The sequence below is a fragment of the Phodopus roborovskii genome, unplaced genomic scaffold (genome assembly GCF_943737965.1).
Source record: "Phodopus roborovskii unplaced genomic scaffold, PHOROB, whole genome shotgun sequence".
Classification (NCBI taxonomy): domain Eukaryota; kingdom Metazoa; phylum Chordata; class Mammalia; order Rodentia; family Cricetidae; genus Phodopus; species Phodopus roborovskii.
The window spans coordinates 14,433,843-14,457,010 of record NW_026125059.1 but is presented as its reverse complement, the minus strand read 5'-3'; the positions used below and the strand labels follow the sequence as shown (position 1 = coordinate 14,457,010).

At 46.5% G+C, this 23,168-nt stretch overlaps 2 protein-coding genes across 3 annotated transcripts in view; one reads left to right on the top strand and one right to left on the bottom strand.

The window, feature by feature from the left end:
• Pabpc1l (poly(A) binding protein cytoplasmic 1 like) overlaps positions 1 to 2,752 on the top strand; it is a 28,341-nt gene extending 25,589 nt beyond the window's left edge. Inside the window, exons 12-14 of the mRNA XM_051186764.1 lie at positions 556 to 649; positions 2,199 to 2,329; positions 2,683 to 2,752. Of these exons, the coding sequence (XP_051042721.1) occupies positions 556 to 649; positions 2,199 to 2,329; positions 2,683 to 2,751 (294 nt within the window). The 3' untranslated portion in view covers position 2,752. The remainder of the gene's footprint in view (positions 1 to 555; positions 650 to 2,198; positions 2,330 to 2,682) is intronic.
• Positions 2,753 to 6,636: 3,884 nt separating this feature from the next.
• Tomm34 (translocase of outer mitochondrial membrane 34) lies at positions 6,637 to 22,568 on the bottom strand. Of its 2 annotated transcripts, none has more exons than XM_051186661.1 (7): positions 22,317 to 22,568; positions 18,126 to 18,225; positions 16,954 to 17,106; positions 14,418 to 14,581; positions 11,896 to 12,043; positions 7,910 to 8,036; positions 6,637 to 7,692 (listed from the first exon to the last, which is right to left on the bottom strand). In XM_051186661.1, the coding sequence occupies exons 1-7, from the start codon at positions 22,441 to 22,443 to the stop codon at positions 7,588 to 7,590; spliced, it is 924 nt and encodes a 307-aa protein (XP_051042618.1). In that variant the 5' UTR covers positions 22,444 to 22,568; the 3' UTR covers positions 6,637 to 7,587. The 2 variants fall into 2 exon arrangements, with proteins under 2 accessions (XP_051042618.1, XP_051042625.1); XM_051186668.1 differs by lacking the exon at positions 22,317 to 22,568 and adding an exon at positions 21,883 to 22,090.
• Between the last annotated feature and the right edge of the window lie 600 nt (positions 22,569 to 23,168).

Here is a 23,168-nt window from a genome sequence, read left to right as displayed (position 1 = left end):
GTTAACTAGTGAGTTCTAGGCCTCACTGGGCTATGTAGATCTTGTCCCAACACACACGCATGCACATGCTGTCGAGATGCTTACCTACTGCTGATGTGTTTGTAAAGCTTTCCGAAAGAAGTGCTTTATTGGGAGTAAAGTGATTAGTGAAGTGTGGCTCTCACATGGTTTTTTTGTTTTTTTTTTGAGACAGGGTTTCTCTGTGGCTTTGGAGGCTATCCCGGAACTAGCTTTTTTAGACCAGGCTGGTCTCGAACTCATAGAGATTCACCTGCCTCTGCCTCCCGAGTGCTGGGATTAAAGGTGTGCGCCACCACGCTTGGCGTGTCAGTGTTTTTGAACGGCCTTCTTCATTGGTTCCCAGCATCTCTGCTTGAGCATGACTCTGTCTTCTAGTCCATGCCCTTGCTAGGGATTCTGTCCCACCTGATTGTGCAGACACTGCTTCCCTCTTCCAGAACCTTCCCTGGAGGTTTATGTTCACCTGATGGGGTAAGTGTGTGAGGTCTTTCCTGTCCATGTGGTTAAGGAATGTGTTCCTGGCACCATGTGCAGGTCCAGGAGTCGGCTGTGTATGTCCCTGGCCATCAGCCTCTGACTGTGTCCATGTTGGCTGCTGCACCCCTGCATGAGCAGAAACAAATGATTGGTGAGTGGCTGGCTCTCCTACACTGGGGAAGGTAGGAGGGCTGAGAGCTGCCTAGCTTGCTGGGGAATAGCTTGAGTGAGGACAGACTTGGGAACAAGGTCTAGTTTCCTCACTGAGGTATGAGGTAGCTTCACCCCAGCTGCTTCTTTCTAAGCCCTGTCCTCTTGTCTTAAAGTACTAGTGCATTGATGCTCCCAAGGCTTTTTCCAGCTTGATACCTGACTCCGACTTTAGGTGGGAGATACCTGGATATGGGATCAGGGCCAAGAAGCAGAGTAGGAGATTGCCTTTGGGTTTCTACTGGGAAATGGGGTCCAGGGTGTCACTACATGTCTTCACACCTCTTCCAGGGGAAGCCCTGGTCAGATTTCATCTGTTTCCTGGTACCTAGTGCAGGAGGTGGGAAACAAGCATGTGCTGGGTAAACACAGGTGGTTCCCTCTGGACTCTGAGCTCCAAGTGCAGTTCCTCTCCAGGCCCAGAGTTTCTGACAGGCTCGCATAAAAGATGGTACTGATGGAGGCTGGGGAGATTGTGCAGTAGGTAGGAGTGCTTCCTGCATAAGCTTGAGGACTTGAGTTTGGATCCCCAGCACCTATATAAAAGCTGGCCATGGCTATGTATGCCTATAACTCAAGAGTTGGGGGGGGGTGGAGGCAGGAAGATGGTAGGAACTTGGTGGCCAAGTCACCTAGCTGAACAGCCAGCTTCAGGGTCAGTGAGAGACACTGTCTCCAGGGACTAAGTTAGAGAGTGATGGAGCAGGACACCTGATGTCCTCTGGCCTCCATGGGCACACACCAGCATGCACATGCATACACATATATACACACACATGTTCATGAATGCCACGTTACTAATGTTGGAATGAATGAGCAACTTTCTCCTTCGCTTCATGGCCATGCAGACCCTTCAGTGAAGGCCCTCACGGCAACTACTCCATCGTCTCCATAGCTTACCTACTAGGCCTTGTCACTTTATGCCCCTCCTTAACACAAGAAATTTCATATGCCTAATGTAGGCTCAATCGGCTTTTGTCTGTAAACACTGTCATTCCTTTATGGGAAAACCTTTCTATTCCCACTTAAGACCCCCATCCTGGAGTGTCCCTCCATGCAGTGTCAAGATGGGCAGACACCAGAACTAGGTTGTTATGGTGGAGTGTAAATTTATGCTGCGTGTTTGCCTCCCACACCCCAAAATCTTCAGTTGAGCTTTGCATCCTGTCTGGACTCCCAATGTGTCCAGTGAGAACCACTTCTCCCAAAAAGAACAAACAGACTTGAAACTCAACTGACTTTGCTGCAGATTTCTTTACATATAATACTCAACTTGGCCCTTCAGATTGTCCCCCAAGGTGGGTTTGCTATGCCCCCTTTATAGAGGTGGAAACAGAAGTTTTTAGGAAGGTTCAATGACATAGCTTGGGGTGACAGGTTCTAGGACAAGATCCCAGATGCCCTCATTGCCACACTCCACGATACCTCTACTCCTGGGTGCTGGGCTGCGAGGCAGGTGTGTGTGTAAGCTATGAGGTTGTTCCACACAGGGGAGCGTCTCTACTCCCTCATCCATGACACCTGCGCCCCACTGACTGGCAAGATCACGGGCATGCTGCTGGAGATGGACAACCTGGAGCTTCTGTTATTGCTGGAGTCCCCAGAGTCCCTCCATGCCAAGGCAGGTGGAGGCTGGGTGGCAACACAGCGAGGAGTGAGGGCTGTCTTAGCTAGGTTACGGCAGCCGGCATCAGTCTGCTGGATTGAGGGTTCACAACTCCAGTCCCTCCACAGACAAGCTCTGTGTAGCTCCCTAGTGAAGCTTAGGTCCTGGTAGCTGTGTTCTGACTGGTCAGAGTGGTGCCCAGCAGTGGTACCTCTGTTGAGAAGGTAGCAGGTGGGGCTGGGATCTCGTGAGCGGCAGAGTGTGAGGGCTCCATGAATCCTTTATCATGCTGAGGCAGGTGAAACCATGCTCTTCCGGGGGCCCTACTGGGCAGCTGCACTAAGCCTCCTCTCTCTTGTGTCCCATAGATAGAAGAGGCGGTGGCAGTGTTGCAGGCGCATCAGGAAATGGAGTCAGCCAAAGGCAACAGGAACTGAACCCAGTGGGTGGCTGGGGGTGGGAGGACCCACGGCAGAGCAGCTGAGCCCCTCTCAGGAGACCCTGTAGAGGCTGACACCCAAAAACTCACAGTGATGTGTCGGTGGCTTTGTCTGAAGCACCGAGGAGTTGGGTGAAGTTGAACGAGTCATAGGAGACACACATTGGCGAGTGTTCTCATGCCAGCTGCCCCGCCAGGCCTCAAGGGTTACTGCCTGGCTTCGTTCTGCCCATCCGAAGGCCTGGTCTGCTGTCGGGCCACTTCTTATGACTGGATGTCTTCCATACTTCAGGAGTATTTTTTTGTTTTCCTTTCCCCACTGAAAATGGAACCCTCACTCCTTTGACTGCCAAGTACAACCCTTCTGCCCTTGGGTCTAAGGTCCTGTGAACTCTAACTTATTTCCTGATTGGTCTCTCAATTCTTGAGCTCTAGAGGTGTAATGAAGGCTGCACAGTCTGCTGCTAATCCTTTTCCTTTGTATATTAAAAAATGCTGCAAAAATCTGTCTTGCCTCCCGGGAGGCTTTCTTGTGCCTGAGGGAGGGTTGGGGCAGAGAAAGATTTGACTGGATTGGAACTTTGGCTCTAAGGAATGGAACCCGAACCTCAAACATGTGCTGAAATACACAGAAAGTGTGCATATTAGAACATGAGACCTGTGGGGAGCTGAGCTTAGGTATGTAACAGCTCCAAACGGCAAACTGGTCATCAACGGCAGATGGTTAAAATCAACCATCTGTTGATTAAATGGTTAAAGTCCATCATGCAATGGACTGAAGCTCTGGGCAGCCATATCTGAAGTATGTGGCATTTCTACAGGCCAGATAAATACCACAGAAATCAGTGATTGTATGTAGGTCCCAGCTGACCAAATGTTGTATAATGCAACTAGGAATTCTATAGATATATACTAGATTACCTTTCTGGATAAGGGTTTCCGTACCTAGATAGGGAGCTCCCAAGGTTCTTCAGGGACATTCTGTTCACTTTCTTAAGGGGTTCAGATCTCAGCTCCTTGCCTCCTCCATACCCATGTGCCCAAAGAGCAGTGGTGAAGATACACTCACAAGTTCACCAGAACAAATCCAACAGGGTCCTGCTATTTTTCCTCACCACGTCCCCCTCCCCCAGATGAATGCTATTTTAACTCCTCACACCTCCGATCACAGGTCCCTAAGTAGCTTCTCCCACTTCTCTTCAGATGCTCAATGCTGGCGTTTCTTCAGACCAGACCCTCATCCCTTTTTTCTTTCTCCATGTTCTCTTCCTCACATCTAATTTACAACACCATTTTTTTTTTTTTTTTTTTTTTTTTTTGGTCCATATATGGCTCATTGCAAAGTGTCATTGGTCTGGTTCGAGGCCTCTGGTTTCTGCTACACTATCTGAGCTGGACCCTCACTGGAACTCCTCTTAGTTATCTTACTGTTGCCCTATGAAGTAGAAATCCTGCAGATTTCAGTCTGCAAGACCGGTCCCTTCATGTGCACAAGCAGATCACAGATGGAGTGGTTGTTGAGGTGGGCCATCTCATAACCTCGGTTCTGGGCTTGGGTAGTTGCATGGTTGATCAGCCTGCATTCTCTTGTCCTCACCATCAGAGTGAGCTCTCCTGCATTGCCTTGGCTAGTTCACTCCTTGCAGAGATGATTAGGGTGCAGGGCCAGCTCTCCTGCCTTCATGTCCTTGGGACTGGAGCTCTCATACCTACACCTTCAGGGCCAGCTCTACTGTGTTGTCCAGCTCAGGGGTCACTCTCCCAAGAGCCACAGCTGACTAGCTCTCCCTCCCACTCTTATAACCTCAGGGCCAGTGTTGCCACCTGCCTCTGGTGTTGATGGGCAGGGGCATCTCTCTCCCATCCATCTTGCCATGTGATAGTTGAGTAATAACAGGGACAGCTCTTCCATGCTCATGATATTGGGGCTGGTTTGCCAACACCTCTGCCAATGGGGTTGGTCCTATTGTGCTGACCACACAGGGTACAGAGGCTGCCCTCTGATTGTACAACCCCATTTCCAATGACATTGAGGACGATGATGACCTTTTTCTTTAGTCCTACCCATTTGTGGAAGCTCCTGGACTACACATCTTACACCCTATTTACCCTTAGTTCTTAAGATTGTCAATAACAAGTCCAATTCACAACTAAAGCCAAGTTTATGGCTTAGGGCTTCCCGTCCCTGGTTTTGTCTTCAAATGTTCTCAGGAAAGTCTCCCACCCTAATTCTAAAACCAAGGTCTCCCCACTGTCGTCTCCCTTCCTTTCTTCCACCTTCCATAAGCAATCTATAATTCAGACCCTACTCAATTGTTTCTGCAAACCCTCCATTGTCATCCTGGCCTGGGCTCAGCTGGACTCTGGCTGGCAGCAGCCCTCAGTGCCTTCACTGTGTTGGTGGTGCTTTGCTCCAAACAATCACAGCGAGAATCTGACGTCTCACTTCTATTCTTCATTCTGTGTCATTAAGGTGAAGGCAGTGTGACTTGCAGCCTTGTCCCATGTTGAGAACTTCGCAAATGTGAATGGTATTTCATTAGTCCTCCCTTAATAGCATTCATTTTCTGCTTGTCCAACCTCCCACCTATTAATATTACCTCTGGGATATTGCCCCATTATTATCAGCATGTATTTATCTTACAAAATGTTTCATCATCACAATTATTTGCTGACTTACTACCCTTACTACCCTCATGCCCTCCTGTTGCAGGTCCTCCTCCCTCTCAAATGTTCCCTTTAACAGATTCATAGATAAATTCTAGACTCCACATATAAGAAAACATGAATCTGGTTTATTTGCTTAACATGATCTCCAGCTCCACCCATTTTCCTGCAATGAATTTCATTCTTTATGGCTGAATGAAGCTACTATATGGGCCAGAGAGATGCTCCACCAGGTGACATCGCTTGCCATGGGAACCTGGTGACCCCCTGGAACTCATGTAAAGGTGGAAGGAGAGAAGCAACTCCACAAAGCTGCTCTGATGTGAATGCATACTGTGGCACACTCATTCACACATGCCACTGAGTAAGACAGCCACCCACTGCATATGCACACTCTACCTATTCATGTTGATGGTTGGTTGTGTTTCTTAGATCTTGGTTTCTGTGAATGCTGCCACAATAAGCATGGACGTACCATGTCCCAAAGGAGTGGTAACTGCTAGGTGTTTGTTTTTTTTTTTTTTTTTCAAGACAGATTTTATGTATCTCCAGAACTCACCGTGGGTATTTTTTTTTTTTTTTTTTTTTTTTCCAAAACAGGGTTTCTTTGTATTGCTTTGGAGCCTGTCCTGTAACTCGCTCTGTAGACCAGGCTGGCCCTGAACTCAGAGATCTGTCTGCCTCCCGAGTGCTGGGACTAAAGGCTTGCGCTACCAATGCCCGACTCCATGGGTACTTTTTGAGGGACCTTCATACTGATTTCCACAGTGGGCAGCTTTTTCCTTTACTTTTTGTGGTGCAGGGACTTGAACTCAGGGCCTTGTGCATGCTAGGCAAATGCTCTACCACCACTGGGCTGGCTACATCCCCAGCTCCTAGCATTTTCTTCTGAACTCAGTTCACACTCTACTTAACTTTACCTTTCCACTGTGCAAACGTTTTCATCCAGCAAGACAGCTGGCTGCTGGGTAATTCCTTCATGATGCCTAAGCCAGAAGCAGCTTTATACTTAAGGTGGCTATCTCATTATCTCCGTGTCTTCTCACAGGGCCACTGAGAGCAGGGATCCAATCTAGTTATCCTATTTTCCTTGGGACTATACACAGTGCTTGGCCTGTTCAGAAAATGTATTCAATAAACAGATGAAGGTCCCCTCCTCCCCCATAGATCATTCTTTATCTTTACAAGGCTAAAATTCAGTAATAGGAAAGGTATGTTTAATATCTAGCTGGCTCTTTATTTTCTGTTTTGTGCTAGAGTCAGTATAGCACAACTGTTACCACCACTGAGTTTCAAGTACAAGGCTGAGAAAACCAACATGCAAAAGCCAGTTGTACAGAAGAAACCTTTTAATGCAACAGCAACACACAGTTCAATAAAATCATTTCAACTAACTTCAACATATTAACAACAAAAGAACAAAGAAGCCTGAGGGGCTGCTGTTGGGGAAAGGTCGGTTCCTGCTCAGACTGGAGGGACACTAATCTCAAGGAGGCCTCTCTTCTCCCCATCCCAGGAGGAATTTGGGCTCTTTGAACAGCGTAGGTAGCTCCATACAGAAGGCAACAGCACAGAGCCTCCAAGGGTCAGGCTCTGCCTTCCCACAAAGGGCCTGGACTAAAGGCACTAGGGCTCAACACAGGACACTGTGCCAAGGACAGGGTGCAGACAGCAGCCATACCCTTGGGGAGGTGGCAGCCTTGGAGAACCAGCTCAACAGGCCGCTTTGGGTCTAGGTAAACCAGCACTTTAGCCTGTCAACACTACCCTCCCAGCTCATGTTAACTGCAGAGGTGTGGTGTCTAGGGACCGTCACAAAGGCAACAACCAATCTGCGGCACATCTGGGTTACGACAACTGCCAAGTACTGTGTTGACAAGGACCAGGCTGAAGCAAGGGGATGAGACCAGGGCTGAAGCTTCACACCTGAGCTCCAGTGTGAAATTTTCTGAAAAATATTGTCCTGTGCTTGTCTGTAATAAACTTAAATTTGAACAAGCGAAGCTTCTCAGGTGGAAGGCTGCTACCTCTCCAATGGGCCAAAGTGGGGTTGCTTTTGCACTCCCTTAGGGGCATGCTGGGTATGGGGGGGGGGCGCAGATGCAGGGGAGGTCCTTAGCTTCTCTGGGAAGGTCAGGTAGAGGGCTCCTGTTGCCCTCCTGGGGTTTTAGTTCATGTTCTGGTTGACTTCCTGCCGCAACTTCTGCGCAGGGCCATTCCTGGGTTCAATTTGTAGGAGGCTGCTAATATCTGCAAGGCTGGATTTATAGTCCTATGAAAAAGAAAAGAAGAATTGGGGAAGGTACCTAGAGGAGGTGAGAACCAGCCAGAGTGGGAAAAGCTGCTGAGGCAGGAGACTGTTTTCAAACCCCAGCCTAGAGCTATGGCAAGGCTTAGGAGAACACCACAAGTGCTGCCTCACCTCATCACCAAGAGCCAGCACTGGCAGAAATCTGTGCCTGTGGTCAGGCCTCTGGGTGCTCCTTTACCTTGAGTGCCTTGTAGGCTTGAGCCCGTCTGTAAAACGCCTTCACATTCTTTCCATCCAGCTTGAGGGCTTCTGTGCAGTCCTTAACTGCCTCCTTGTACTGTTTCAGGACCAAATGGCAGAGCGCTCTGATTCGGAAAGACCATTACAGAAGTTCAATCACTTGAGGATCCCCACAAACATGATGGAGGACCCCATTTGCTCATCAGCATCCATTCTGTGCTGTTGCTCTCCACATCAATCCTCTCAAGTCTAACCTCACACCCCAAGACTCAGGTTTATGTGTGCATGTGGCTGCCACATGTGTGCTAGTGCCCATGGAGCCCAGTAGTGTCTGATCTCCTGGAGCTAGAGTTACAGGTGGCTGTGAGCTACCATGAAGATGCTGAGAACTGAAACCTGGTACCTTGGAAGAGCAGCCAGTGCTCTTAACTGAAAGCCATTTTCCAGCTCCCTAGCCTTTTTTTTTTTTTTTTTGAAGGAGCCAAGGGACTTGCCCAAAGCCTGCTACTAGTGAAGGGCAGAGCTGGAGTTCAAACCAGAGGGCCTATGGGAACCCAGAGCATGACCTCAGTTCTGTCAATCACCATCTTGCACCAGGCTTTTAAAGCAGAGTTATCAAAACCTTTCTCTCAACAGATGAAAAACGTAGCCATTTTAAGGAAAAACAAAAACAAATGCATGAATATTGAATCCTAATTGGCATTACGCATGCTGACCTGTCAGGGGTAAAGAGTGTAACGATGTGAGCAATTACTTTGGAAAAACCAACAATTAGAGGATTGGGCTGGGGTGGAGTACAGTGCTCAGCACTGGACAGGATCCTCAGCACCGTGTATCCACCTGAAAACTTAGATGGTGAGGAGACGGCTGATCAAATACTTACATTTCCTCACTTTCCATACTTTGAAATATCTCATAATAAAACATGGGAAATATCTACTGTGATTTTCACCATCCAAGTTTGTTCCTGTTCTTTAAAGACAGTCACTAGGAGGAAGCAGCCCACTTATTTTCCCTCACTGTTTTTAGTGGACACAGAGCACTCACTGGCTGGATGTGGCACCATTTGTTTTATGGTCCCCTCTCTGCAAGTGTTTTCACCGTTTCCAGCATGGTAAGTACAGTGTGCTGAAGTGAACTCCCCTGGGGAAGAGATATCCACAGCTCTGACTCTGACAGTTATTGCTAGCCACTCTGGAGAAGTTACCAAGGATTTCTTTTTCTATAATCATAATAAACCTGGGTCTCCCTGCTGGGTATCACACCCAGGGCTTTGTGTTAGTTGCTATAAACATGAAAGTAGAACATCTTCATATAAGGTGTTTTAGTATTATAAAAAATAAAATTACCCAATTTATCCTTAGTGACTTCTGTGGGGTTTTCCTTCCACATTGCAAGGTAATCAGCTCATAGGCTCCCACAATTGCTTTGTTTTTACATTTGAAATTGTGCTTTCCTAAAACTACTTGAAAATATAGAGGGGAAGAATTTGTACTTAACCCCTACCCGGCCAACTCAACATTATTTATTGAACAATAACCTCTTCTTCCCACACTTAACTAAATGCTCATTTAAATTTTTTCCTGACAAACTCTGGAATCATCACTGCTTAAAAACAAATACAAAACAAAAATCTAATTCAGGCTGGAGTATAGGTCAGTGGCAGAGTGCTGGCCTAGCACGCAGGAGGCCCTCAGTATGACACCTAGTACTGTCCCCAACCCAAGGGGAAGGCCACATTTTAAATGAGCACATTATAAATGAAGGGAAGTAAAACTGATACATCTGCTTAAAGAACAGTATTTAAACAAGACTCTTTCAGTTATGGTAAAAATATTCTTTAGGAGAATGAGCCACTAGCAGCATCAAGGCCAAGGAGCTCAGTGAAAGGCAGGAGCCGACACCACAAACATGGAGCAAGTGGGTGGCAGGCTTCCTTTACGAGTTAGCCTAACAAAGGAGCACCCTGGACTGACTGGTCAGCTCAGAAAGTTCAATCCAAAGATTAACCTGAAAGTTCTCTTTTCAACTCTTAAGAAGCAAAACCAAACCTGCGAGAGCTAAATCTACTTAATTTCCCATGTCACGGCTCCCACGGTTCATTCAGGAAACACTAGTGATCTCAGGAAGACATCCTAGCCCCTGTACAAGCACTTCATTGAGAGGACCAATGCACCTTGCTACACTCTCAAACATACTTTATTTTTTAATTTTCTTCAACTGAAAAACATTGTCTCTCTCGGTGTTTATGTGCACGTGGGTGCATATGCCATGGACATACATGTGAAGGTCAGGATGTTACTGTGGAGTCAGTTTTCTCTTTCCATCTTCATTAAATGTGGGCTCTGGGGATCAGAACTCAGGTCACCAGACTTGTGTGGTAAGCACCTTTACCTGCTAAGCCATCTCACTACCCGGAAACACGCTTCATCTTAAAAGCTTTTTACTAAGGAACAAGGAAGTTCTTTCCATCAGATTAAAGAATTTTTGAAAAGATTTGCAGTTTTTGTATGCTAGCACATGTTTAATATGCACCATATGTATACAGGTACCCAGAGAGGCCAGAAGAGGGCACTGGATCCCAGTATGGAGTTACAGGTAGTTGTGAACTGTTTGATATGGGGCTGGGAACCATGCTCTTTACTTCCCAGCCATCTCTTCAGCTCCCAGATTAAATGTGTTCTAATCAGACTACTGAGTGCATGTGGGTATCGATAACAAATGTGTGGATGAGACACAGCCTACTGCTGATCTATCAAGCTTCTGACAATAAAATTAATGGATTTCACTGACGACAGATTCCAGCTCTGCCACCACCATATAAAGGCTGTCAGAGCCTAGATAGCACCTTGATCTTCTCAACTTTATAAACCAGTAATACCTGTCTCTGTCACCTACCCTGCTGAGCACCAGCATAAAGTTGAGAGTGCGTGCGTGCGTGCATGTGTGTGTGTGTGTGTGCGTGTGTGTGCGCGCGCGTGCGCGCGCCCACCCCTGCATCAAGGAAACAACAGCCAGGTCCCACCAAGCTTATTTGTCTGTGCTTGGAGGAAAGCATGTGGATTAAAAAATGGCAGGTAGAAAAGACAGAGACACGGGACTGAGTCAGGAGGTCATCTGGTGAATGCCAGGAACTACCTACCCCAAGTGTATTATTTAAAGCTTACATCCCAATCAAAAGAGGGTAGGCAAAAGACTTCCTTACCAAGATACAAAGAACAAGCAAGCTAATTACTTTCTGAATACCCAAACCATCAAATAACCACACCCTAAACCAAATATCCTATTGTCAAGGAAAGATATGTATTAGCTATACCTTAGGCCAAATATCCTGTTGTTTAACCTTGAAAGAATAATAGTGGGTTTGAATTCTCTGATTCAAGATAAAGTGGAGCCATTTTTATGGGCCCTGACAGCCCTGTCTCTGTCACCTACCCTGCTGAGCATCAGTACAGAGCAGTGGGTCCCACACAAATGGCAGAGGGGAGGACACACCCTGGCTCCTGGGCCTTCACCCTCAGTGCCCCCCAACAGCAGTTCCCACTGTAAGGCTACAGACCTGCACTCAGCCAGAATCTAGGCAGACAGTAGCCACTCCCCTAGCTGGGTTCTAGGCCAGAACTGTCAGAAAGAGGTGGGTTAGGGCAGCCATGGGTGGAGAGTAGGCTAGGGAGGCTGTGTTGACATAGCTTAAAATTCTGGGATGACAGCTAGGACAGACAATGAAGACTACTGTTTAGCATGTCTTTAAGAGCTGCCACTATCAACACCTTGTTCAGTTCTGAGGTAGGTTGGAATGCACATGACTACTGAAAAGGACCCAAACCCCTCCAGTCAGGAGTCTGTGGTAGGCAAGCATGTATCCTCAGCTACATCCCAACCTCTGGAGCTCATGGTAGGCAAGCATCCCCACACTGAGCTATACCCCAGCCTTCAGAAAAGCCTTTGGAGAATCCCCGAGGCCAGCAGCTTTGCAGAAGATACCTGTTGCTGTATGTGGCAGACTCCAGGCTACTAAACAAGAGGCTTTCACTGTACTTCTCAATAGCTTTCTTATGGTTGCCCTTCTTTACAAGCTCATTGCCTTCTTCCTTCAGAACTTTGGCTCTCTCCACATCCCCAGCAGAAGGCACTAGACACAAATTCAGAAGAGGAAAAAACCATGGATCAGGTGCTCCAATGAGATCAGTGAGATCTCTTCAGCATCCTCCCTCCCAAGTCAGGGACTGCCTTGTGGCTACAGACCATTCTTCCTGACTACAGAGGCCCCTAATTAATGGCTTCTAGTCAATTAAAGGTTTTCATTACAAGAGGATAGGGATCTGCAAATACACTTACACATGCATACCATATACATGATAAAAAGCAAGCCAGGTTTACTTGTAGCACTGCCACTGGGTATCTGGAATGTTCTGCATGACCTACTTAACTTCAGTACCCAATTTCCTCCCCAGTGATCACATCTGAGAATACATGGGAAAATGGAGAATAGCATACAACCTCAATGACAGGCATCTAGTAAAGATAGGCTGAAGCTTCTGAATTTCAGAACGGGGCTGAGGAGGGCTAGTTCTGTTTTGCCGTGAGCTCCTGAGTATGCACTTTCACCTGTCACTCACAGCTCTGCTCTAGCCCTTAAGGGGGAGAGCAGTGAACAAGGTGAACCCAAGCTGCTCACACTACAGTGTTTTAAGGGGCTTTCATTGCATGATTGCATGTGTGGCTCCAATTAATTGTCCCAGTCTCATTCTTCAGCACCACTTTTTTTTTTTTTTTTTTTTTAATTTTTCCAGACAGGGTTTGGAGCCTGTCCTGGAATTCGCTCTGTAGATCAGGCTGGCTTTGTACTCAGAGATCTGCCTGGTTCTGAGTGCTGGGATTAAAGGCGTGTGCCACCAATGCCTGGCTCTCAGCACATTTTAATCTTTAAAAACTATCATGGTAAATACTCAGTATTTACAACCAGGGCAAAATTTCAGGAATAAAATCAGTGCCAACTCATCCCCCGCTTAGGAATTACTACTAGGGCCCAAGGCCCTGTGGACCCTTCCCAGTCTACCCACTCTTGAGAGAAACTATGCTTTCTAATTCTGTGCTACCGCTCTTAAGCTAACTACCTCAATCTATATAAACTACATCTATGGATACAATAGTATCTATAAGCCACTTGTCATGGAGGGTCATATAAAGAAGCAAATATTTCTTTACAGCTTGGTTGCTTTCCTCTCAGCTTCTATTCCTGAGATTTGTTTGTTGATACACGGACCTGCAGTTGATAACATTTTCACTTCCAAAACTCTGGGAAGGATACAGTTCCCTTTCTCCTGTTTGTGAAGATCTGGTTACTCCAAGTTTTGTTTTGCTATTACAAAACATCTGTAGTGAACACTCCTGTACACAGGAGTGTGAGTTTCTACAAGAGCCCAATGGCGTGGATGCATGCAGACTCAGTTTCATCTGGGCTCTGGAATATGCCCCTCCCCACCCCACAGTCATGTCCATTCATGCATTTCCCTTCTCCAGCTCGTTCCACTGCCTCTGTCCCCAATTTTCCTCCCTAATGACTTCACCCTTTAAAGTCTAAGCTCAAGAGTTTACATTTATCACCAACCCCAGTGTGAAACTTGTCTTGACTCAATCTAAGCTTCCCAAACACTAACAATTCCATGGCACCGGCTTTTCCTCCGTACACGTTAAAACACTGTCACCATGTTTCTCGCTAGACCAGGAGTTCCCCAAGGCTCAAGTTCTGTCCTCTGTGCTCTAATGCTTAGCACAGGGTGGGTTAACAATGGCTCAGTGACTCCAGAGGAACAGAATAAAAGCCAGGTACCTTGAGGTCATCTAGTTCATTAGCACTCTGAAATATCCTTCTATGAGTGGGAAGCAACCAGGCTCCCACATGCTGTATAGGGAGGGACTTCCGGAACAGTGCTCCTGGAACATTAGTGAGAGCTTCCTGGCAGATACTTATTCATATTTCTCCAGGGCCACGTAGGACATGTGTTCTCAGGTAGGCAACACTTTCTAGTTATGAGGATGGTCCCTGGGAGGAGGGGGCTGAGACAATTAAGTTACACCAGAAGGCTGGGAAAACAGAAGCTAAGTATATAGAAGGAAGTGTCAAAATTTTAGTGACTGAGGGGCAGGTAAGAGTGGGATGGGGTTTTGGCATATAATTATGAGCCAATATACATTTCCTTTATTATTTTGCCATGTTGGAAGTTTCTGTTCTTGCAATCAAAAACATTCTAAGCAACATACTCCAAATATTGCTAGAGTAGAGCTAGCAATTGCATTTTTGTGCAAGGCCAGGTTTACACATCTTGTATCACTTAAGCCTTTTACTGATGATGTCCCTGTATAGTCAAGGAGACAATCTCTAAGAAGTTCTTAGAGACCTTTTAATAGCGTTTTCCACTTCATTTACTTCCTAACGGCTAAGTGAGGCCTATTTTCAGAAGTCTATTCTAAACTTCTCAGGCTGACATTTAGAAAGAGCTCACCTCTGCTCTTTGTAGCTTCTTTGGATTTGTTTTTAGCTGTCTCTTTGTGATTCTCTGAAGGCAAGGAATTCCATCTCTTCTGGGCTGAAACAGGCACCACAGGAATAGGGGGCAGCTTCAGGCGCCACTCAGGCCCAAGTGAGTCCATAAGAGCTCTAGTGATTCTGGAAGGAAAAGTTGAGTTGCAGGAGGCAGTTGGCCGAGTCAAGCTGTTCCCCTTTCAAACCCAAGGGGTGGAGGCGCCTTCACAAGGCAGGTTATACCCACCCATTCATATTCCCCACATGCTCTAACAGATGAATGGGAGTCTACTACCCATCAAATAAGATTCTCAGATCTGACACTGTGGCATTTTCCCTTAGCCTGGCTGTCGTCATACATGAATTTTAAGGTCCATTGCTATTTGTTAAAGATAAATTTTGAGTACACACCCCCAAGAAAGGATCCCACAAAAAACAAAACAAAACCCCAAAACAAACAAAAAACAACAAGAAAAACAAAAACCATGTGTGGCTCAGTGGCAGAGTGTTTGCTTAGCACATACAAAGCAATAGGTTTGATCCTCAGTACTGCAAAAACCAATGAGCACAAGAGCTCCTTCCCTCCTGATCCTTTGCTCATCTTTCCTCACATTCCACAATTCCTTCGTTTTCCATTCCTACTCTGGAGATCTACTGAACTCCTGTTTATTTAATTTTCAATTTAAAATGGTGCTTTTTGCCCACGATGTCCATGTTGTTAATAGAAATGGATTTCTGGTACCTAGTACATCATCTGGCTCCTACAAAGACAGTAAATACACACTACATGAGTGAATAAAGCTACAGTCATGTTCCTATATTATAAGAATAAAACCACACAGACTGAAACTACAACAAATTTCACAGCCCCTCACTAGGCTTTGGAACAGTTTTCTAGTTTTCCTGCTTGGCCCAGCTATTTCAATTCTCTGCAACCCTATTCCCTAATTGTTTGTCCCTCCCCACCCCCAAGCATTCTTTCTTATGCCCCAAATAAAAACCTGCCCGCATGGACGCTTGTGATGGCTAATCCTTTTCTTTTTTTTGTTTTGTTTTTCTGTATTGCTTTGGAGCCTGTTCTGGAACTAGCTCTATAAACCAGGCTGGACTTGAACTCACAGAAATCTAACTGCCTCTGTCTCTTGAGTGCTGGGATTAAAGGCATTTGCCACCAACGCCTGGCTGTGATGGTTAATCTTCATTGCTGGGGCTGGAGATAACTCAGTGTGTAAAGAGGACTTGTTTTGCTTTTTTCCCCATTTTTTTGAGACAGGGTTTCTCTGTGTAGCTTTGGAGCCTGTCCTGGAACTCACTCTGTAGACCAGGCTGGCCTGGAATTCAGAGAGATCTGCCTGCCTCTGCCTCCAGAAAAGGGGTCAAGCTCCTGTCTCAGCCCCACCTTATCACTTCCTGTTCAGAGCCCCAGACCTTTAGGGTTAACTAGTGGCTAGCTTCACCCTCTGATCTCCAGGCAAGCTTTTTTTGTCAGAACAAACAAAATATCACAACACAACCATTTGTAATTTCAGTTCCAGGTCATCCCACATCCTCCTTTGATCCCTGAGGGTACCAGGCATGCACGTGGTACACATACATGCATGCAAGGCAGGCAGGCACGTGGTACACATACATGCATGCAAGGCAGGCAGGCAACCACTCAAATATAACAAACAAACAAACAAAACCAATCCTCAACTGTCAACTTGATGAGCTCTTGACCACCAAAGGAACAAGAGTCTGGGTAAGCCTTCGGGGGAGGGGTTATCTTGATTAGGGTAACTGAGGTAGGAAGATCCATTCCTTCCCTGAGCTCAGGTCCTAGACTGCACACAATGGAAAAGCCAGCTGAGCATGAGCACTCTTCAATTGGAGTTAGCACTTTGAACACAAGTGGGTTCTGAATCTCTTTCCAATTTTGCTATCCTCCACTAATACTCTTATACTTTAAAGAGAGCTCAATAAATATTAGTGTGTGAATGAATGTGCACATGTAGACAAAAACCAACCATTAATCTCAGTAACTCTGACTTTAAAATAATTCCACTTTACTATTTCTAATTAAGCATATGTGTATGAGTCTGTCACCAGAGTGCAAGTGCCCACCGATGCATCAGATCACTTTGGAGTTAGAATTACAAATGGTTGTGAGCTGTCCAATGTAGGTGCTGGGAATCCAACACAGGTGCACTCATAAGTGGTGAGCCATCTCTTTAAGTCCAGCTACATGTTACATACACAATCTGCCAAATACAGCAGCAGACCCTCCTTATATACCTAGTCAAACATACTAGAGTTTTCCAAATCTCTGTGACCAGCCTGGTCTACTTAGTGAATTCCAGGACAGCCAGAGCTAGAGTGAGACTCCATCTTCAAAACAAACAAACAAACAAACAAGCAAAGAAGCAAGCACATTCCTCTGTCAATGGGGCAAACGTGATGCTAGTCTTGTAAGCATGAGGTCTGATTCTGATTATAGAGCAAGCACTTGGAGAAGTTTTGCAGTACACTGGGCTCACCTGTTGATGCCTTCCAGGGCTGACGCCACACTGTTGTCAATCTGCAGCACAGTTTTATAGTCAACATAGGCCAGGGTGTATTTCTCCAGGGCTTCATATGCAGATGCTCTTCGAAGCAAGGGCTTGATGCTGAAGGGAACCAAGGCCAGTGCTCTAGAACAAGATGCAAAAATGTCACCTGTCTGCCGGGCCAACAGGCTTCCCCAACAGTGTAGTGACTCCGACAGGGTCATCTGCAGCAGTCAGCACAACAGAGTTAATTTCTGGCAGAAGGACACCATTTCTAGGATAGGTAAGGAATTCTCAACTTAGACTGAATTGCGAAGGGAAAGAAGGCAGAGAACTACTAATAAAACATATGTGCATATGTGTCAACTTTTATATCCTGGACTTTGGTAATGCATTCTGCCCTGGGAAGGAGGATAAATTTATCACTGGGTGAGTAGCCTCTGAAAGAGAAAAAAACTAGCACAGGTTCCTTGAGTTCCTTTCCCTACTCCCCCATGCATGTAAAACAGTATCACATCTAGGATTTGTCAGAAGAACCCAATTAGCAGATGTATGCCAGTTTAGCAATGAACAAGGCTAGCCAGAAAAATTGTTCAATGTCCTGTACAACTGGCTACTCAGATCGTCATATCTTCCTTTTTTGTTTTGCTCCTCATCGTATCCTCCTATCCCTTTGAGACAGGGTCTCACTATGTAGCCCACAATGGCTTGGAACTCATCATATAAAACAGGCTAGCCTTGATCTCAGAAGATCTGCCTGCCTCTGCCTACCAAACACTAGGATTAAGGCATACTCAGTATCTCTTTGCTTCTTTAGACAATTGGTTAACACCTAGTCCCCTTTCCTTCTTTTCTTTACATCATCATCCCAGGAATACACCTGAGCAAGTCAGTCACTGTAACTATGTCTCACCTCATGTCCAAGTGTCACAGAGGCTTTAAAGCTTACCTGTAACTTCCTACCCTACACCATTCTCAGAGGCTCTGAGCCCAAACTCCAAAAACAAGAACCCAAAGGAACTGCCATTCTAGGTGGTCTGATATTTAGTGACACTTTCTAAGATCTGTCAGAGAGAAATGGTGGGATTCTTCCAAAGAAGAAACCTGGCTTGCTCTTCAGAAACCATTTCTCAGGCATTCCAGAGCCTCCCTGGGCCACTTACGAAGTGCAATCTTTGATGCAGTCTGTACAGTTCCCATCCTTCAAGTAGCACGCTGCACGGTTGGAGTATAGAACACTTTCTTCTTCGGGGTCTGCAGCACCTACCCGGGTGGAGGCAGAAAGAGCAAGATCATGAGTTGGGAGACAGATGTCAGAGGACACAGGGATGCACCTCATACCTGGTGCTCTCTAGGTTTCTGAAAAAGGCAGCAGTGAGTATTATAACCTAATCAGACTTCTGTCAGGCAGGATGGCACAAGATCTCTGCTATCCACAGGAACTAAGCATCCATCCTCATGTATTCACTTTAGCACTGAACTTGGTACCAGATTAAAAAGCTAAACATGAAACAGCTGGCTAATGCCTCAGAGAAAGCAATCTCTAACTACTTCAGTATGTGGGCTAACTTTATTACAGAAAGCATGGGGGACTCAAAAAAAAAAAAAAAAAAAAAAAAAAACAAAAAAACAAAAAACAAAAAAAAAAAAAAAAAAAACAAGGAAAAGGACAATAATAAATGTCTGAAAGAGGGAGTGACCCAGTTGGAGGGAAATGCAAGCCAGAGAGCAGTTAGTTAAGTCAGAAAAGACTTTGCCAGAGAAGAGGTAACAGAGCTGGGTCTGCCAGGACTACAGGCAACTAAATCAAAGAGAATACCCCAAAGGGACAATTATTCATCATTTCTCTAAAGCCAATGCTTATGCTCACCAGTCACAGTCGCTCAAATCTCTCACTGTGACTATAACCATTTTTATTTTTTAAATTTATGGTGTGTGCATGTATGTGTGAGCATGTGCCCAAGGTGTGCACATGAAGGTCAGAGGGAACTTATAGGAGTCCGTTCCCCTGAGCACCAGGTTTAGCAGCAAGCACCCTTAACCTCCTGAACAACTGCATAGGGCCCGCCCCATTTTCATTTTAAAAATATTTTTATTAATTTGAGAATTTCATTAAATGTATTTTGGTTGTATTAGCTCCCATTCCCCCCTTCATAAAAACTCAAAAAACACAGAAAATAAGAAAATGGTGCTGACCAAGTAACTCCTAGGTATGCAATCCCCTGATCTTACCGAAAAATTCGATTTAGACATTAAACTGTGTAATATTCATTATGCGGTATTCTAGCCCCCCCTTTTTTGAGTCAGGTCTCACTATTTAAGTTGGCCTCGAACTGGCAACTCTCCTGCCTTAGCCCCCACCCCCAAAGTACTGGGGCTACAAGATTCATGCCATCATACCCAGTTTTTTTTTTCTCTTTTTTTAAACTTAAATTGCTGGCATATGCTTTTAATCTCAGCACTCCTGAGGCAGAGGCAGGAGGATTTCAGTCTTACTATACGGAGGTGGCTAGCTCTTACCTTCCAACAGCCTTTCTGTTCTAGCCTCCTGCATGCTGGGATAACAGGCGGGCACTCCACACAGTCACTCATTCATTTCTTCTGGAGCAAGGCTTCACTGCATACGGTAACTGGCCTGGAAGCTGCTACATAGACCACGCTGGCCTCTAGCGCCATCCATGCCCATCTTTGTCCCTGTGCTCCCTTTCTCCAGAGGCCAGCACAATCATCAAACTGGCACGTAAATTCTCAAGCACTGCCCATTTTAGTATACAAAGTAACAGATAAAGGACAGTGTCATTAAATGTTTCCTAAGGGAGTCATGTGGCCTATCCTTTTGTAACTTGCTTCTGGAAGTATGATACCATGTTACCATTTGATATCTTTCATTCAGTGTTAACAATAAACACTCTTCTCTTGGGCCAGAAAACATAGAGCTAAGGCAAATAAATACATCCTTGCCATAAGGATCAAGTACAAGCACTTGAAGACAGTAGTCCAACCTAAGTCCCCAAAGCAGAGCTGCTCACTGAAGCAGGAGGTGCACTGGGAAGGTGAGAACCTCAAATCCAGCTGAGGGTCCAACAAATTCACTCAACCCTTCTGTACACTTGTGTGCACCTACCTACACTTGAAGGAGTCCCCATGCTCCAATTAAAAAAAAAAAATTTTTTTTTTTTTTTAAGTTTCACTTAATGTGCACTGGTGTTTTGCTTGCATTGAGGCTATCAGGTCCCTGAAAACTGGAGTTACAGACAGTTGTGACCATCCATGTGGGTCCTGGGAATTGAACCTGGGTCCTCCAGAAGAGCAGTCAGTGCTCTTAACTGCTGAGCTATCTCTCCAGTTATTCACCCCCACCCCAGGAAAACTGACCTGAGAAGTCAAGAAAATTGCCGACAAAAATCACATAGAAAACTAGTAGTAGGATCAGAACAAAAGTCTGGTAAATTTAAGCACCAGGCTAACTATTCTAGGGGACTCAGAATGCCAGAAAAGCATAGCTTTTTGGGGCTAGCAGTGATTATGTTTATTTAGGGGAGAGGGCTGTGAATGAAAGAAGACAACAACTTCAGAGTCCTCAGCAACTTCATGATGTGGAACCCAAACTATGTGAGGAGCCCAAGAGGTTTCCAGGAAGAAAACCAGGACAGCTTGAAGCTATAAAAACTTTAAAACAAAAATAAGGAATTTTGAGGATTCATGGAGAAGTCTAACTAATGACTAAAAATTTGGACTCAGATGGCTGGAGAGATAGATGGCTCAGTGGTTAAAAGCGTGTACTAATCCTGCAGTGAACCAGAGTTCAGTTTCCATCACCCCTATCAGGCTGCTCACAGCTGTAACTCCCAGCTCCAGCAGAATGGTGCCTCATGCACATTATCCTTCCCCACATACATACGATTACAAACAAACAAACAACCCCCCCCCAAACAAAAAACAAAAAACAAACCCGGACTCAGAAATCAGACAAATCTATGTTCAAATCCTGGGTCTGACATATCACTGTGCAATCCTAGTTAGGTAATTAATTTTGAATTCCTCATCTACAAGTGTCTGATCAATTTGATCATAGTGAAGATAAAGTGACAATATCTAGCACACAGAGAAACAATAAACAATATCAAGAAATGAGTATGAGGACTTAAGAGAAAACGAGATTCAAGGCTGTCCTCAACTTAAAGCTTCTGGGACTTTGCATAATGGCTAGTTGGGAATTGGTAACACGCCATTCCTGTTTCAAGTGCTTCCAATTAGGGATATGATTCTCTTTGGAGTGCTTAAACCACCTACACCATAGGGTTTTATCTACTTCATGTCTTAAATGTTCTCGTTAGTGGCTCATACTGTTTAGTCTATCCGGATCCTTTCTCATGGCTCCCTACCTGGGATGCTCAATGCCAAAAGCATTAGACACCGAGCCTCTCATGGACATCGCCTCAAACATCTCTTGAGAAGTTGTCCATGACTTCCTTTCTAAGGGATCTATCACATTACCTCTAGTCTCAGAGGTCTCCTTTACTTAAACATAAGACAACTGTCCCCAGGAAGTTCGACCCTTGAAAGGACCCCATCTCGCCACATTCAGTCAGTATTAAAAAAAAAAAAAAAAAAAAAAAAAAAAGGTGCTCAGCTGAATAAGTGGGGAGGAGAGAGTACGCTATATCCTCAAGAGTCCGAGGGAGGCCTTGAGTAACTTAGGCTACAAAGCAAGAGGACAGTTAAAAAGCAGGCAGAAAAGAGCCAAGTAAGTTTTTCATAAGATGCTCAAGTGGGGAAGATGCGGGGGAGCGTGGTGGGAAGGCTTGATGCAGCGGTTGGCTTGGGGAAAAGACCCAGAACGCTAGGATGAGGCCAGGGCGCCGAAGCGGGTGCATGACGCCTGCAGGCCCGGAGGGGCAACGAGGGGCGGGCTCCTACCTCGCGCCTGCAGCAGTCGCAGCGCGCGCTCGTACAGCGCCGAGGCCTCGGCGTACTGGCCGTTGCGGAAACTCTGGTTGCCGGCGGCGCGGAGCTCTTCCACAGAGTCTGGGAGTTTGGGGGCCATCCCGGGAGACCGGCAAACAGGGACCACCTCCGTTCCCCGCAGAGTAGTGCGCAACAGCTTCCGGGCGGAAGCGGCGGCTGCGTGCCCTTAAGGCCCGCAGACGACTGGCCCCGGGGGGCGGGGCTGGGGGGTCGCAGCTAGGCGGCGAGGGGCGGGAGGAAGCGCGGGGTCAAGGCCTGGGAGGGCCTGGTGTGGCGGTTGGACGCGGGGATAGGAAAACCCGAAGGCTGAGCCAACCTGAGGCCAGGTGCGGGGGATGCAGGTGGAGGACGCAGGCCCGGAGGGGAAACGCGGGGCGGGTTCCTACCTCGCGCCTGCAGCAGCCGCAGTGCGCGCTCGTACAGCGCCGAGGCCTCGCCGTACTGGCCATTGCGGAAGTTCTGGTTGCCGGCGGCGCGGAGCTGTTCCACAGACTCTGAGACTTTGGGGGCCATCCCCGGGAGGGTCGGGAAACAGACCAACTCGGCTCCCAGCTAACTAGTGCGCAACAGCTTCCACCCGGAAGCTGCGGCTGCGGGCCTTTAAGGCCGGCGGCTGGCTGGCCTCGAGGGGCGGGGCCAGACGAGGTGGGGCTAGGTGGGCGGGAGCGTGGGCTCCAGCCCTTAGGTTTGGCGGCTCATTGTTCTCCAGGGGTAGGGCTGCGAGGGGCGGAGCCAAGAGGACCGGAGGCGGGGCCTTGAAGGATGCCGGCCCTCTGCGCATGCTCAGTCTGGAATTTGTGCTCCACGTTTTTTCGGGGGGCAAGATAATTCACCATGACTGAATTATCATCCCTCGTGGGCCTCACAGTCCGGGGGTCCTGGGAAGCAATTAGTTCACGACCAAAAGAAGATGCACATTTTGTCAAGAGATTAATGTTATAAAGGAGCAAATCGCGGGGTGATGCAAACCTGTGGAAGGCTAAGGCATCTTCGAGGATTGTGCGGTCTACACAAAGTGAGACTGATCAAAAAAGACAATGCACACAAAAGAATACAATACATTTCCACACCCACCCACCCCCACACACAAAATACAGAATCAACTAAATTCGAAGTAGCTAGGTTTGGTGGCTCAGGTCTGTAATCCCACCACGTGGAAGGCTGAGGCCAATATAAGTGGGCTCTTTTAAAACAAAATCAAGACAACACAGTCATGTTATAGGAAATATCGTGGAGGC

Coding starts and splice junctions, on each gene's coding strand:
- Tomm34 (XM_051186661.1), bottom strand. CDS start 22,443: ATGGCCCCCAAAGTCTCAGAGTCTGTGGAACAGCTCCGCGCCGCCGGC. Junction 18,226..22,316: donor GCGGCTGCTGCAGGCGCGAG/GTAGGAACCCGC, acceptor CCACCCGGGTAG/GTGCTGCAGACCCCGAAGAA. Junction 7,693..7,909: donor AAGCCTACAAGGCACTCAAG/GTAAAGGAGCAC, acceptor TCTTTTTCATAG/GACTATAAATCCAGCCTTGC.